Here is a 17,926-nt window from a genome sequence, read left to right on the forward strand (position 1 = left end):
CTGTTCTACACCAACCATCATTTTTTTTTAGTTTGCTGTTCAGCCAAAGGCATTAGCCGGGGACTCTAACCGTCGTTGGAACCGGAATCAGGTCCCAGGCTATACGGTAGTCCACATGCAACCACGTGCATCGTTACCTCTTGCCGCATCGGCCGCCGTATAGTGCTCTCAGCCTTGTTAACTCGCTGTAAACAGTTTAGTGGACAAGTAGAAATCGGATAGTACTGATCCGTCCATTTTCTCCTACTTCATTCTTTGAGACTGCCCCACTACGTCTACGCTTATATCGACTGTGACGGTCATGAACATTTCGAAATAATCTCTCAGTTCATCTGGCAATCTTTAACTTTCTTACCCTGAAACAAGCTAGAGAACACGCTGCTATTGTTTAACTTTGTACTTACTTCATAATATAGTGTGTTGTCTCTGAGACGTGCGTTCGGCTCTCCAGCACGGTCGTTGAGCTAACTATCACGTCGATTGGCACAGTATTTCGAACGGCAATTCAGATGGCCACCTGCTACTCCCAATCCAGAAAAGTAGACCGTAAATATGAAGCAACCTTCAGTCTCAGAAGTGTCCGAATGTATTTCTATACTCAGGCCTAATCGTGCTGCTGTTCCTGACGATCTTCCACCTGCTCTTTTCAAGGATGGCGGTGGGCTCGTCAGGCAGTGCCTGTCTAGCCTAGTTGGGTTTATCTGGAGAAAGGAGACCGTCCCAGACAAATGGGGTGAATTGATAGTGGTACCCATTTTCCGAAAGGGTACTCGCAGTGAACGTAGTGACCACAGAGGTGTTATTTTGACGCCTGTTGTGACAAGGCTTCTGGCGTCATTGATTCTTCGTCATCTTGCAGTGGCACGCGAAACCTTGGCTCATGAGAATCGAGCGGGATTTCGACCGGGTAGAGGCTGCGTTGACCACGTCTCCAAACTCCGCCAGGTGTTAGAGCAATGCCACATGTACAGACGACACAATCTCGGTATTGCTTGACTTCATGGGTGCGTTCGAATCTGTCGATCAATCAGTGCTGTCAAATACAATTGCTCAACAGGGCATGCCCCAGAAGTTTGTAAGTGTAATCCGATCCCTATATTCACATACTTCTGGGCGGGTGAGAGTGTATGGTGAGCTCTCCAAAAGCTTCCGTACAAAAAGTGGTGTCAAACAAGGATGTCCACTCTCCCCATTCTTGTTCAACTTCGTCATCGATGAAGTAATGATGCGAACAGTGGACGGTTTTCAAAACCCCGGTGTTCAAATTGTAGCTGGTGAGTGCCTTATCGATGATGACATCGCCCTCATCTTTGAAGACCAAAGCGAAGCACAAGCCCTGTCGATTAAACTGACCACCTTCATGCCAACTTTTAACGTGCATCTTGCACCTTCAAAGTGCACAGTCATTCTTCAGAATGTGCAGTCTCCGAACATATTTCTCAGAATTCAAGAATAACCACGAGATTTTGGAAAACTTTACATACCTCGGTAGTTGTATTAGCTCTGGCGGAAGTGTCTCTGATGAAGTTGGTGCAAAAATCTCAGGCTCGATTCGCGTTTGCTAATTTGTGTCACTTGGGGCGTCAAAAAGGCATCTTACTAGATCTTAAGGATCGTGTGTACCAGGCTACAATAAGGGCTGTGTTGTTGTATGGGTGCGAGACATGGCCTCTGCGGACAGATGATATGAGGTGTCTTCAAGCGTGGCTGGTTTTGGATGACCTCAGCGTGTTAGTAACGAGGTGATAAGAAAACGAATGTTTGGTTGTGGTGCGTGTCTTGCAATCCGGGAAAAAATCAAGCATCATCGACTACGACGGCTCGGTCATGTGCTGCGCATGCTGAAGCACCGTCTACCGGGACAAGTGTTTTCTCCGTGCATTCTTCAGGGTGGCAAAAATCGCGAGGTGGACAATGCATGACTTGGCAGAAAGGCGTGAAAGAGATCACGAAGAGTTTGGGTGTTCTGGTGTTTTACGCCTTCCCAGATGGGGTCCCCGTGACCCCGTCTGTGCTTGGCTGGTGGCGTTGCGAGAAATAGCGACTGAGGCTCAGTTCAGACGAGTCCAGAAGCAGCGACAGTTGTGACCGCCTGCTACGTTTATATGCTAATCATAGACTATATCTCTGCCGGAACAACCGGAACCGCTTGGCCACATCGTTAGCTATGGGTGGAGTGCACCAATTACTGATTGGCGCTCCTTCTGGAATATCTATGTGGATTCTGATCACGCGTTTTTCTGTTGCTGCATTTTTTTGTACTTTCTGGAGGCGGGCTGGATTCACACGCCTTGTCGGGGTATTGAGATGCCGTATGCCTTAATGTAAACAAACATCCATACAACCTGCAGAAGTCTCTTGGACAATGCGTCCTATGATTTTAACCTCCACTTGGAGCTACTATATGCAAGGGGCGAGATGGCCGAAGTGGTTAGAGCGCGGATTACTAACCTGAAGGTCCGCGGTTCGAATCCGACCTCCGCCACTCGACTTCCCCTGTGTAGGCTTGGGCAACCTGGCAGTATCCCAGCCCTCGTGCTTCCTTCGGGTGGCATGGCAGCTAGGCACCGGAAGGGTGCTACAGCTGAACGCCTTATCTTTTTATCTTTACTATATGCAAGAACGGCACAATCATTGTCAAAGCCTGGATTTCGGTTAGTACTCTGAATTTGCTGACAGATTGAAAGTGTATTCCTGCCATTTGAGAGTAAAGCTGAGCTTGACGAACAATCACGTTTAAAAGACTATCTACGTTGGTAGTAGTGAAGGATCGAAACTCTGGGAATTTTCGGTGCACGCATTGGGCCAAAAAAGGTCCTTCATGAGCGAAACAACTAACGGTAAAAGTGGGGTGCTCATCGATGGAGAGTAATATCGCTGTAACCTTGGGTTGGGTACTGTCAACAATAATTGAGTTGACCTGCTATTGTTCAACGAGATTCCCGACCCGCAACGGAGCCCTGTACAATGAACTTGGAACATCTGAATTACACAAATGTTTTTTACTCGAGATCCATAAAGTTGCTGCTACTTCTGCTGCTGCTGACAAACTACGCTTCTTTGTTTGAACATGGAAGTTATACTATCGGTACTTTTTAACATATTTACCTCTATATGGTTAAAAGTGACTGTCCCAGCCAACTGTTCAGTTGACAGCACCGCATGTTTCCAATAGAAATCTCCACAATGAATGGCAATTACAGAGGAAGCACCTTGACCTCCGTTGTAACCAGGCTCTTTTTATCGCTCGTTTTACATCGTCTTGGGGAAGTGCGTTAAGGCGTAGCCTGAGAACAGTAGGCAGCATTGCAGCCAGAACAGGATGGGTAAGCCATATCTCCATATTCCGCCAAGTGTTGGAGCAACGGCATAGGTACACGAGCCGAAAGATTCTGCTGTTCACTTCAAATATGCGTTACATTCTGTTGACTGGTTAGTCCTTTTCAACACACTTGCGCAGCAGGGTATCCCCAAGATATCATAAACATTCGCTGTTTGTATTCACATGTTTGCGGATACATTGGACTGTGTGGAAAGTTCTCCGGTAGTTATCCTATAAACAGGTATCTTTCTTCACGAATTTACTAACCGGACTTCTGCCCGTCGATTCCCCCTCCCTAGGCTTGGGTGACCTGACAGTATCCCAGCCTCGTTCTTCCTTGGTGGCTGCTAATTAGGCACCAAAACGGTGCTATAGCTGAAGATAACGAGGCGAACGTTGGAAGGTCCTCAAAACCTCGATGTTCAGATCCCTCCGAATGAGAACCTTCTCGACCTGGAATAGGAAACGACATTGTTTTCGCTTTTGAAAAGTGGGAAACGCAAGCAGTTCTAGAAAACCTTATCGAAATTCCGCAGTCGTGCTACCGGACATAATCTTTAAATTGCCTCGAATAACTCAGGGAATGATACCTGAATTTGCGGAGCCCTATGCGTATCTTGAAAATTGCAATAACTCTGACGGTAGTGTGACGAAGTGTTGACACGAATTCCAAAGGCGAGAATTTCGTTAGCCAGTCGGTAACGCTTGTAACATCAGAAAGGTATATATACTCAAAGGACGCGTATATCAGACTACTGTGTCGAGTTTACTGTTGTACGGTTGCGAGACTTCTTCAAACCGAGCACAGGATCTCGGAAATTTTCAGGGCTTTCACCACCAACGTGGTCACGTGGTCAAGCTATTTCCACTATTCCGGAAATTGGTACAGCAAAGAACAGTCTGTGATCGGGACACTTCTGTAGTAGGCGATCTCCTTTGCCCGTACGCCTCATATCCGACCCAAAAACGGCCTTGCAGTTGGTCATCAGCATCGTTTAGTCTGCCTACCTGAGCACTCAAGTCATCAGCAACCACAACGTCTGAGAATTTAGCCCGTTGTAAAAGGTCATAGAAACTGTCTTTGGCAGTTTCAAAGCCACAATAGTTAGGACGTAGGCAAACACAATAAACAGGGTGGGATGGACCTCACGTTCTCGAGGTTCTGCCGCACGATCCGCGGTTATCAGCGGGCATTCCTTGAACGAAATCATATCAGCTTGACATGTGTAGCTTGGCTTGTGGTTTGCGATTGATATGGTGAATGGAACTGTGTTGTTAAAGTTTGCTGAAGTTCATTCCTCTCTCTGTTTGCTGTATCACCTTTTCAGTGCTGAATTTATAAGTCATTGTATCAGAGGGGGCGAGATGGCCCAAGTGGTTAGAGCGAGAATTAACTGATTGGTAGGTCCGCGCTTCGAATCCGACCTCCGCCACTCGACTTCCCCTGTGTAGGCTTGGGCAACCTGGCAGTATCCCAGCCCTCGTGCTTACTTCGGGTGGCATGGCAGCTAGGCACCGAAAGGGGTGCTACAGCTGAATGCCTGTAACAGAGGAGATTCAGGATCGGCTTCTATTTTTTTCCGGATTGGCTTTAGGGAGTTTTTTCTCGAGTAGATGTCTAGTCGAAAATTCATGCAATCACATTGGTTTCCTCAAGCTGATGTTCCTCTATAGTTTGAAATGTTTTGCTGGTTTAACTTTCAACTATCCCCCAACATTGACATTGAGTAATTAAGTGACAGCATCCAGCTGCATCTTTTATGTTTTTCGTTCTCTTGCTAACAGTCACGCATCCCTAACATTTGGTACCGTTCGGGGTCGGTCCTGTTTGTGATGACGATATTCGTAAAGGTAGTGCAGACAGTTTCTGAAACAGAGTGGGGTCGTTGGACCTTACTTCGTATTAACTGACTGTAGGACATCAATTTTTTTAAAAGGCAAACACTGTCCGTCTTAGCACACTTCCTTTTTTTGAACAGCCGAACGGAAGATATCCAACGAAGAGCTGGAGGATATGCTGGAGTCTGGGAATCCAGCAATATTCACCCAGGAGGTAGGTATACTAGAATTTCAATTTTTGTAGTTCTTCACTTATGATTATTGAGACTCCATCAGGGAGCAAAATATGACCTCGGGGATGTTTGAGTATGTCCTGCCGGTGCAAATTTTATCAGTGACCTTGTCCTGCTACTTCCCCCATCCTGAAGAGACTGAGTCTCACTGTGGTGCAATCGTCTGTGTGCCTATGGACCCCAGAAACCGCCTTTGAGCGAAAACATTAAGGATTAATGTGCGGCCGCCTTGAATAAAGAAGAACACCTCAACCGCTGGGCCGAATCTTTTAACAGCAATTCTTGTGGCCAGCCGCTGCCACCCACTGAGATTCTAAAGTTGAATTAGACCCCAGGACGGTGGACCTAAAAACCCCTATGGCTTCCGAGGCTTATCACTGTACATGTTCTCCCAAACTCCACCGAGCTCCTGGTCCGAATGACCTCCCATCCCCATTGTTCAAAGTCCTCTTTCAGGTCCTGTATGATCTGTTGCCTGCATTTGGGAAAAGAAGACTCCCAGACAACTGGGCAGAATTGGTTATAGTACCCATTCTCAAAGAAAGGAAGGGCCGGTAGTGAGTGTGGTAACCACAGGGTATCAGCTTGTCTCCGATCATAACGAGACTGTTGGCGTCACTTGTGCTTCGCCGCCTTATGGTGGCTCGTGAGATATCGGATCGGGAGCATCAAGCGAAATTCTTTCCTGGTAAGGGTTGCGTCGGCCAACTCTTCACATTCCACCATCTGCCGAACCGTGATTTATTTGAAGTCTTATTGTGGAGGAAAGAATAAAAGTGGACGGGGGGTGGACGTACTGCTCGTCTATCACAATAATTCCGAGCTGCATACACCTCCAAACACTCATTCAGGCAATCTGGATAAAAACTGACAGAAAGGACGTCAACGCCACCCGTTAGCAGCCATATCTTGTAGCGTCTCCAACCAGGTGCAATGGGGATCACTCGGTCTCCATCCTGGAAGGCGAGATGCACCGTCTCAGACTTTTCGTACTCTCGTTCATACCCCTCAACCAGGTCAGAAGTTAGCCACCTCTCTGCTTCCGCCGCTCTGAATCGGGAACGGAAAACAACACTCTCCGGCAACCGGTGTTTCGGGATGCGCATATATGGTCTGACGAACGCAGCTTCTAGTGCTGGATACATTCTTCTATGGCACTCCTCGTTGCACAACCGAACGCTTGCTTTCTACTTGCCTTATTTCTGGTTCGCAGACACCAACTTACACGAGCCATGGTTCTTAGATAATGGCTGTCGAATACCTGAAGGCGTCTAAGTTCTGCCGCTCGAGCACTTTTGTTGCTTCTAATTGTAGCTCCTCTGTTATTCATATCGTGAAAGACAGTCGGTTAGTTTATCCAGGATTGTCAATGGGAATCTGTTAGTATGCATCTCTTTTCGTCGCGATAACCTCAGTAGCCAGAAGGATATAATTTCATTACGGCCGTTTGCTCTGCGGTTCTGTGACCCAGAGAATGGACGTTGTTTTGTCTGGCTTAGCTCAACAGAGGCTTATGTCAACTTCACAGCAGGACGCCCTACCACCTGCTTGTATGTTAGTATGTGCTGTGTGGTGAGATCACCCGCTGACAGTGTTTGGTGCACAAACACCGCAGACCTCGAATTCATGAGAACTAAACTAGGCGGCAGACTTTCACCGACAGATCTTAATGCAGACAATTTGGGAAAAGCAACGCGTAATCTGTCAAAAAAGTACTAAAGGTGTAGAAAGTTACTCCTAGATTAATCGAAATGCTTCCAGGCCTTGTGAACACCATTGTTCATTACGTTCGGTAGCACAGTGCTGCTTGTGGAACCAAATCCCACTATTTTGCCATTTTCAGTCCCCAATTCGTAGTCTTTCCACATTTAACTCCACAGAATCGGACCCCATGCCTGCGGGGCTTTTGTTATGACCATTAATGGCTATTCGTTTTCGTGTTCGCTTCCATGAATTTAATGGCTTGCAGTAATAGTCTCCGGACGTATCGACTGTCATGTGTATACTAATGGGGAATCATTTTCACTGGCGCATGAAAAGTGTCGGTTATTGTTGGGTCTGTTTGTGGTAAGGATAAAGGGGATTTGAACGGGGTGAGACCAGCACACGAAATGACGCAACGTGAAGCTGAGATGAATACAATATTAGTTTCTTTCGGACATGAAATGAAATTTGTGCCTTGAAATGAACCATTTCAGAGTATGTGGGTGAATTTCTGTCGTGAGTCTTGGCAGTGATCCGCAGTTATCTCCAATGTTTGTTTAGCTGGTATGCACATTCCTACTCACATCAACCCAACTATTTCTCTTCATTCGAAATAGAAGATTCCTTTGCTAACGCCAAGTATTTACATCCGGTGGAAGTGAACTCCAGCTAATTCTGGCTCGGACTTCAGCTGATTTAAAGTTTACCTACCGATAAAACTATCGTACTAACAAGTGATTATATGTTCCGGCGGTCAGATGTGGTCTTCCCTTTTGTTTCGAAATGGTTCTCAACATGCTTAGGTCTTAAAGGTGACTGCTATTTCCCGATGTTGTGTCTTGCAGTCATTTCGGCGATATTTTTGCTACACACGGGGGCGTAATCCCTCCCTGTTCTAGTTGTGTTGACAAAGTAGCGTACTTTTGATTTATTATGAATCTCCATATGATGTTTAAGTAGTCTTTATTCTGGAGTGTCTGATAAGGCCGTCGTTCCCCCTTTTTTGGACTTTATTCTGTTGTAGTGCGTCAAAATCCGTTTGAATTAAGTTCAAACGAAACTTCATTTACTGAGGTTTTCTGAATCTATGATTGTGTATATATTTCAGTTTGTGAGATATCATCTGAATGGTTAGGGTTAACAGTCAGTGGATGATTTTACAACGTTGTTCGCTGACAGGCGCCCGACGGTGTGCTGGAGTGATTTTCGCTCAACTCCCCGGTTTGATTAGTTCAGCAAGATACCTCTTGACTCACTGGAAAATCAGATAGTGCCACTGTGCCATTGGCACTTGTGATCGGTCCTCTCTGAATTTGGTGAAGACAGTTGTAGAGTGGTCTAGTATCGATAGTAGACGCAAATGTATCGCAATTTTAAGGGTGCACGGGCCAACTGGAAGAGTGAACACAAATGTTGCAGCGTTATTCTGTATTCACGTATATACTCCGAGTTTTGACAATCTCTATGGCTTTCACTCCCCAAACAATATGTTTTCAACCACTTCTATTGATAGTCGCTGTGATTAGTCATTCCTTAATGCCGCAAGCATCCTCAACACATCGCGGAAGCAAAGCCGCAATGGCCACTTCTGTCATCTTTTATCACTGGTGCCTAAGTGGCTTGGAACCGGCTCCTTCAGAATATGCCCTTATCGAGCAGTGCGCCTTGCTCACGTTGTTCATGTTTGCTCCGCCATGTTTTTTTCTGTTTCAAGATCATGACCGATACACAACAAGCCAAGCAATCCTTAGCCGATATTGAAGCTCGACATCAAGACATAATGAAGTTGGAAAAAAGCATCAAAGAACTACATGACATGTTCATGGACATGGCTATGCTAGTCGAAAGCCAGGTAACTTGGTCTTATCAATTTTTCGTACTGGTTTTTTTACTGCTCCTCTTTTCTGGACCGTATATGTTGTTTCTTCCGGTATTCGGTGTCTAACTTTGCTGTTGGGGAATTATCCTCAGCTGTCAATTATTCCGAAGCACGCTTGCAGAAAGAACAAAACCAGGGACATGTAGCGCATAAGATCTGTCGAATTCACATGCCACGACCTAAGTTTTACTCATCAATTCTGCAATTTTTGGTTGAAGTTGATTGATGTACTGGGTTGATCAACAATCAGCTTTTATAGACGCATGACAGACAACCTCCAATTCAGATGCCGTAACTAGTCATCATATGCAGTGGGTGACTCACACTTCTCTGTTCATATGATATCCTTATGCGAAAAAATTCTTAAGCTGTAGCACACTTGGTGCCCAGTGGCCATGACATCCGAAAGAAGCACGACGGCTGGGATACTGCTGGGTTGCCCAAGTCTAGACAGGGGGAGTCGAAGTGCTGAGGCTGGGTTCAAACCACGAACCTTCCGGTCCGTAAGCTTCACCTTAACCACTGAGCTACCTCGAGCTCCTCACGCGAATGGGTAAACAGTCTTGTTGCTTCGATCTGTGCATTGTTTTATTACTTATCTCATGTTTTAGAGCCTATTCGGTAAGTGATTCTTGCTAAGGCATTTAAAACGAGATTTCCTGCTTGAGGTGGATGGCCGAGGTCACGAGTGAGTGGAGACTATTTGGTTGATTGACCCTGTTGACTCATAAACCTACTTAACACACGTCATGTTTTTTGTTGATTCATTTCGTGCGTATTCACGAATGTACTTGAACAGTACATCATTTAGCATCACTTTGCTGCGCAGAAATGGGTGTCAGTCCCCAGCATTTGGTGTTCATCCGGTTACACGATCGTCTCTGCCGTAATGTATCATAGTATCCTTACTTCAAACTGGCGTTTAGCTTTAGTATTTTCACTGGTACTGGTGCTGCATCCATCTCCATCATTCGTCTCTAATTCACGTTAGCATCATCCAAGCCTAAATACATTGATGTGACTATTCGAAACTAATCGTTGGGGGTGCCGTTAGAGTGTTGTAAGAGTTATCCCTAACTTATTTTACTTTCGATCTCCTTTCGTTACTCGAATAACAAGAGATAGCGCTTGCATAAACCTTGATGTTCTTGTTGCTCATGACACTGATTCTGCTCATACCATGTATTCTCCATAATAACCAACCGCATCCTATTCAGTTGCCTTCGTCTGATTCTGCTGTGCGATTTTGCAAACATCGATTTTGCTAGAAGTGACCAGATGTTCATTCTTGTGCTTATTCGAGGTGTCTAATTACGGGAGAAGTGATGCACAAGTTCTTTGAGCTCAACACTCAGTGATACACTAAATGAGTAGCTTGTATAGACTCTTGTAAGTTCCTTGGCCTTCCGTTCGTTCAGGTTATGCAAAATGCTCCCGTCACTGTCACGACTTACCGTGTCGTGACCGTGATTCCCAAGTCCATGTATTTTACTAACTTTTGTGTACACGGATTCCGTTGGACGTATCTATTCTGCCGTTAGAGTCGGTCTGTCTGTGTCACTAGCAGTGCGTCATCCCCGTCTTGAAAATATGCCACACTAACCGAAACACTTGCTCTCACGAGTTGATTGGTAATCATAAGATCCGGGTGTGGGGTGCCTTTCTACCTTCACTACCGTACTTACTGGTACAATCCTAGTGAATTAACTCCATTGTGTCGTTCGACAGTCTACGAATGACCGTTGTAGATTTTTCATTTATAGTCTTCATGTTTCACGATCCACTTGTTTCATCCACTGTTCCAGCCGTACTTTGCGTCAATATGTGTACGTTATATCGTGGTCTCTCAGCCAATTCCCGAATCCGCTTGATCTGACCAGCGGTCTGTGCAAACAATTTAGTGTCATATAGTTTTGGGGCATATTCACTACCCACGGGACAAACGTTTCCGACGCTAGGTGATGTTTGTCTGTCAGTCTGTCTCTCACTCTTTGGTAATTCAAATCCTAGTTCACATATTCATACCCCAATTCTCTTCCTGTCGCTCCTGGTACTAAATAAGACTCGATGTTCGATTCAGCACTTCATTGCGCCCTGCGCTGCTGGAATGATGAAAGAACGTTATCTTAACGTTACCCGTACCCACCATAAAGAACTATACTCATTTACGCAGATCGCTCCAATTATTGCCATGATGGACACTTAGGTCATATACGAGAGTTCTAGGCGCACTTCTATTGGGATGCGTTCATTGTGTCACAAATCAGTTCATTGAGTGGTCATCAAAGAATCCTCATCAAAGCTTCAAATGGGTTACCCAGATCGATATTTATTCCTGCTCATTTTTCTGGTTTTGATCTTAAATCTCCCGGTGTTCACTTTTTGTATTGTTTGATTAAGGTAGAAGCTCCTGTCAGGAAATTTAACGTTTCGGGTCAAACTCTGGCTCTTTGACTTCTGCTCTGTAGGCTTTTTTTTAACCTGGTAGCTAGTGTATCAGCCTTTGTATTGCGGATGTTGTGATGTAAAGGCATGATACAGGCTAACACTGTATGTTTGCACATTATGCAGTCGTTATGATGTCCTAATTCTGTCCACATATGATGTGGGAGCTTGAAGCGCACAGCCAGGAGCGACGAAAAGCGTCTTGCTTGAAAATTCACTCTGTATTGGAGGTAGTAGTACCTCAAATGTCTACATTTCAATGAATGCATTATTGAGCCATACCTGTCAGTGTCATTAAACATTGATGTGTCCCATTTCTAGGTCCACGTCTGGGGCCTCCGATGCCACTGATCACTTGGCCTCTCTATGATTCCCTGAACAGCATGTATGGATATTTGTCGACGTCATTGTTAGCAGGCGGTAATACGATGTAGTTTCTATTATGTTTGGTCAGGGCTTATAATATTGGTGACCCACTTAGTTTGATGGACTGAATGCCGGAGTAGGCTTTATTCCAACTGTGTTGAGATTTTAACCGGGCATTCTTTCCACACGTTATCGATCCATAGATCTTGCTGAGATAAGTTACCTTTATTCCAGACATATAATGAACGATAGCACGCAACACAGCCATTTACCGCCAACAAACCAACGTGCTTCACGCATTTAATTCCCCGCGCTGCCATCCCAATGAACGACATTTGTCTGCCAAAACTAACTCAATTTATGCACGGTACCAATCAGCTGTTTTTTGCACTCCTGTGAATAAATGTGGAAAACGTCAGGTGTGTTATCTCTCTCGTTCTGGGTGTATCCAGACAGCCGCATGAGTTATGTTTTCCGGCTTTATTGCCAACGCAAGTGTCTACTACAACAAATTCTGATCCGCTTCTCTCACTGTAGCTTTAGTTACCACCTACTGGTCAGGTAGCTTTTGTTTTACTCAATGGGAACGATTTTCTCCCAGTTACTTCCTAAAACAATGGAGCCCCGCTATGGAAGCTTAAGTCTGTTTCATAGGTGAATGGTGGTTATGAGACTTGGTTACCTTCATCCTATCAACTCAATTTTGATCTGGAGGTATAATTGACCAGCAATTAAGCGAGCGACCTCGTTGAGGTCAAAATAAGGAGCTGTGGTTAACAGCGGTGGTGTTTCATTGAAGTAAACAAATTCATTCCACATGTTCCACATTGAGGCATGCCAATACTTTCATTTATATCCCTGGGCCATATTTGTGAAACTGATCGTCCAGTCTGATTCCCACACTGGGCGTGTTTGCCTGTTATAATAGACTCATGGCTCTTGCACTGGACAATGGCTGTTATGTGACAACCAGTATCACTAGGCGTTTAGGTCCTTTTCGCGCGCTATAGTGGGCCTTCGAACCAGCACGTTTCCAACTGATACACCTACTTGTGTCCCTAACACGTGTGCCATAGAATCGTCCTACTCCTTTCCAACAGGCAATAAGGTTTATTGCGACCGAGTTCGGGGGCCAGACGGCTCAGTGGTTAGAAGGTCCCTGGTTTGAATCCGACCTCTGCCTCTCAATTCCCCCTGTCTAGGCTTGAGCAACCTGGCAGTGTTCTAGCCCTCATGCTTCACTCTAGTGGCATGGCAGTTAGGCACTGAAAGGATGCTACAGTGGCTGAGTTCGCCAGTGTAAACAACATTCAGGTGATACTGAGCAGCGCTGCTTTCACCTAACTCTTGGAAGACTGCAACAGTGTATTATGTGTCAGCAGAACTGCTGTACCTTATCGGAGGATGTAGTTCGTCGCAAAACCTCTGGATTTTATGGTTTGTATACCTCATTAACCCATTGAACCGTACTGCAAAGTACTTGTGCAATATCCACAATCTTTACTTCCAAGTTACTGATCTGATGAACAGTCCCCTGCCTTTCCAGGATCAGTGCGGCAATTCGTTTCTTAGTTTTTAATGTTGTATGATTTATTCGGGTTAGTATAACCTGGTAGGCATGCGAGAGCTGGTTAGGGCCCGCTTCGTTTGGTAACAGGCGACACGGATGACGAGTCGGGTATCGGGACGAAATCAGCTGCATCCGTCAGTATTTCAGTATTTCGTCAAAAGCATGGTAGGCAGGTTGCCAGCACTTAGTGATGACTGCACTAAACTCACAACACTGGTGTGCACCTCGTTCAACCAACCAACAAAAGCCCCGCACAGACAGAGACGTGTCCCATGTATACAGGGCAACACGACATGTACGAAAATTTTTGTAACATGGGTTCGGGTTGTTATACACTTTTCTGAACTTACTTTGTTGTTTCGTATATGTATCTGTCATGACAATACCTTTGTCGTCATGCGCATTTCCCTAATCTTTGCTACTGTTCTTATTCCAGGGTGAAATGATCGACCGGATCGAGTACAACGTAGAGCAAGCCGTCGACTACATAGAGAGCGCCAAGGCCGATACCAAAAAAGCCGTCAAATACCAAAGTTCCGCCCGCAAGGTAGGCATTCAATGCGTGCCACCGTCGTCTCAAACACTTGGTTGTCACTGTTGTGGTCAGCTGCTCGCCAACGCTGCTATTGTTGTTCTCTATGCGTCAAGTGTTGTTGCTCGTTGTCACTGGTGGTGGTGCCTTTCCCACTTCTCTGATCGTTGTTTTATGATCTTTTACCTCCTGAACTGCTATGTCGCTCTTATCTTTCTTGAGTGTTTGACTGCTCTAGTGATTTTCGCCGTTTTTGTTTGGCATCGTATCTTCATCGGTGTCTCCTTGTTACTTTTTCGTTTACTTCACTGTTTTCTCTCGTCGTCTCCTTTTCTGTGCATGACTATTTGTTTTATCGATCAAACGAGAGCTGATACCGTCATTCTATCACTCCTGGTGTTATTGTGTGACTTTCGTAAGGAATCTCGTAAATCTGACAACTCCGAACGCGGTGATTGAAGGGCCTCCGTCCGCTGAATTCGGTGGTTTGTGATGCGTGACACTGTGGCGCACATTGTTCTGTACAAAATACTGCTGTTTAGGAGGTCGTTCGGAGTATAGGCTGCGCTTTCTTGGAATATTCGACTTATCCGGTCATAGTATAATTATTGGTATATAGGTCATCACTCCCACATACCTATGACGTAAGACGATCGCGCCGCGATAGAAGAGGTATAAAATAGGGTGATTTTGCAATTTTAGAAGACAAAAACTATGCACCAGCTACTTTATGACTTGGTGATTGGCGAGCTACACTATTCACTAAGTAAGTCCACATAGGCTGTCAGCTGTCGGTATGTACAAGTTGGTCTGCTCGTTCTTAAACATTTGTTCGGTACTTCACCGTATTATGTTGCACTCTCGTGCACTACAGCGTATGCTGGCAAATTACATTTCCAAAGACGTGCATGACTGGCAATTCATTTTCCCAATTGATGATTTCGTCTCTGACCTTGTTCATTGATTAATCTGAGGTGGTGTGCAGCTTGGTGTTAACTTCAATCATCCCACTGTGCATTCTGATCGTGATTATGGGGTATCCCGTTGATGTGCATATTTCTATCTTTTGCTCCATACTGACCCAAGTAAAGAGTCCTTAGAATGTTTAGGCGTATTTTTTTCACCAGGCTCTCATGCTCAGAAGCATGTGTTCACGGACAGATCCAACGGGTTTTCAGCGCCGCAATGATCGACCAGCGTGATATTTCAACACAGATCTTGGTAATGTGGCTCAAAATGTTGCAGGGGGTTTAGAGCGATAACAAGACTCGTACAAACATGTGGGTCACCTTGGCATAGGTCATTGGCACACCTTAACTCGGGCACTCGTGAACATCGGCCTCAGCAAGGGAGTCCATCAAGTCTCCAGCTCCGGAATTCATCCTATGCAGATGAACCAAAACATTGTTTTCAGCAAAACGCTGCCCAAGTTGACAACTGATTGTTTCAGGTCCCGGGCTTGAGAACTTAAGTCCATCTCACATGCGAAAGTACGCCCAACGATTGCACTTCTCTTTCTTTTTTCTGGGAAGGACAATGGTTTTATTCCGAACATGGGTACAATTAGACCGGACCGTATGCACGTGAGGATATTTGCACGTTTGGCGTCGGAAAAAAACTTTGTTCAAGTTACTAAAAAATGGGCGTTTCTCAATATTTATAAGGGCAGAACGCGCCCAAGTCTTGTTAACGATTCACGTTGAAATGTGATTGCCGTTTATGTATAAGAACTTCGCCCGGGCTTGTCGTTTATGAACAGTCCAATGAGGATTGAGACTTTGAACGCTACTCACCATTCGAGACCACCATCATATACCAGTTTCGGGTGATACGTCGATCGAGAAGTAATCGTAGATGGATTACGCTTTTTGACGGATTCTCCACCACCAACAGTCAAAAGACGATTGTTTCCCTCAGGTTACGAAACCATTTGAAATGGAAGGTGATTTGGGGAACATCTGAGTGAAATGTTTCCAAATTTGATACTTGGAAGTTATCAGATTCTCGAGTTCTGTTGATAGAATTGAGCTTCTGGAGACGGAGGCCTACACGCATGAATTATGGGTCAAAATGTGCGTTGTATCTATTCAGCAACAAATTTAATTACATCACTGCTACATGCGTGTTCTTCCGTCGTTTAATTTGATGAAAAGCGGATGTTGCTGGTCAGTCGCTTGTGATCAATCGTCCACCATTTATCGGGAGGTTGCGAGTTCGAGTCTTCCCGGCGATTCGTGAGATTCCAAATGGGGATGAAACAGTTGTACCGTGCTTTTCAGCATAGATTGACTTCAATTTCGAGGCGGAGTTCCAACTGCAGTATCCAAATCACCTCACACTATCAACTAATATCTTATCCAAATATTTTGACGTGTTTCGTAAGTGCCCAGCTGACTCGTCTTGCTTCCGAAACCGCATGGATTTTTCACCCCATGATTGGCGGCTTCACAGTCAGCCACAAATCGTGCACATTCCAAGTCTTGAATGAACTCCCCACAATTTCTGCAAAGTGATGAACACGGTCCTGGCTTACGTTTAACTGGTCATCTAGGGTTTCTACCGCACCACTGGATTGCAAAAGTGCCGTTCATGCAGTTACCATTGAAATCTGTCCATTTGGTTGGCCTCATTTTTCACTGTTCAGTGAGCAAAGAGGTTTTTATGGTATTAGATGTTTGGTTGATCTCATACCTTGATGTTCCACGGAACAAGCGGAATGTGGTTTGGATCATTTATAAAAATCAATGACTTGAAACCCTGTTTGCCGGTCGCTGTCTTTAGTACTCACGTCAGTGTCGTTTGAACAGGCATCCTTCTATCCTAATACAGTTATTCCAGTTATTCCACGCTAAAACAGGATGGCTTAGCTCCCATTGGAGCTCATGAGCAGTGGTTATCCTTGATCGTGCCCCCTAGTCTGACATGCCTGACGGGTTTTCTACCACTGGTCCTCCAGCGAGCGCTGCTCTTTTCGAAAAAAGTACAACTGTTGTGCGTAGCGGTGGGTTACCGGTTGTGCACAACCAGTAACCCACCGCTACGCACTGATGATGTCACCTCGATTGGTGGTGAAACGTTTGCAACCAAATTGTCCAGCTCAGCGAACAAGCCAACGACCATCTACGCTACCTGAGCTGCCGACATTCTCCTCTATAGAAAGTACAACTGTGCGTTTCTCCACAATATTCCGGGCTTGTGTGACTGTCGCGTAAGAATTGGTATAAACACATCGAGAAAAACGTAGGACCGAGTGTTATAAATTTGCTAATTTGGGAGGCAATACGTGCAATTCAAATAAAGTTGTGGTGCTAAAAAGGTAGTCTAATTTAACAGTGAATTGCTTGCAATATTTAGGCGGACCTAACAACCAACCTGAGCCAAGCAACATATACGAAAAGGTGTAAACTTTCATTTTATCGTGTCATTTGCGGAATTAAACTGGTGTTCAGGCTTCGAAAGTAAGCGAGGGATGCTTGATGTTTAGCTGGTCTTATGAATGCCGACATGACTGTTTCCCAGTAACCATGATAATTCTGTGTTGTTCACTGACATGGGTTACGAGAGTCAAAACTACTGGCAATCGGTAAAGTGAACACTGCTCTTCAGTCATCATATTTTTCCCACTTAGCAAGCATTGATCAGCCTTTGGTTTTAAATGTAACGGTTCTAGACAAGGAAGCAAACCATACTTTTTGTAAAGAAACATGGGCATCGTCCGGGAACTCACATTGGTGGGAGGAGCACATTGTTCCAATAGAGAAATGGTTTCCACAGGTTAGTAGTCTGGTTGTCAAGAGGCCGAATGAGCGCATACATACTTTCCACAACTTGGCGTTCAAATGCCCAAGTGAAAGAGAACATATATGGTTTTTCGGTATTACGAGGTTGGTACTAAGTGACCATTTATGACCTAGTAAATCCTGACGTCCGGTTTGAAGAGTTCTCAAATGTTCGCTCGACCCATCTGCTGGGCCAAATGCAATCTACGCTGCTGATGTTGCGAAAGTGGATTGTAGTTATAACCACCCCCCCCCCC

At 45.1% G+C, this 17,926-nt stretch overlaps 1 protein-coding gene across 1 annotated transcript in view; it reads left to right on the plus strand.

The window, feature by feature from the left end:
- The window catches only part of T265_02952 (hypothetical protein), a gene marked incomplete at both ends in the record, with an annotated part of 33,806 nt that overhangs the window by 4,912 nt on the left and 10,968 nt on the right, over positions 1–17,926 (plus strand). Inside the window, 3 exons of the mRNA XM_009167331.1 lie at positions 5,302–5,375; positions 8,813–8,950; positions 13,795–13,905. Coding sequence (XP_009165595.1) covers positions 5,302–5,375; positions 8,813–8,950; positions 13,795–13,905 — 323 coding nt within the window. The remainder of the gene's footprint in view (positions 1–5,301; positions 5,376–8,812; positions 8,951–13,794; positions 13,906–17,926) is intronic.

The sequence above is a fragment of the Opisthorchis viverrini genome, assembly GCF_000715545.1.
Source record: "Opisthorchis viverrini unplaced genomic scaffold opera_v5_39, whole genome shotgun sequence".
Classification (NCBI taxonomy): Eukaryota; Metazoa; Platyhelminthes; class Trematoda; order Opisthorchiida; family Opisthorchiidae; genus Opisthorchis; species Opisthorchis viverrini.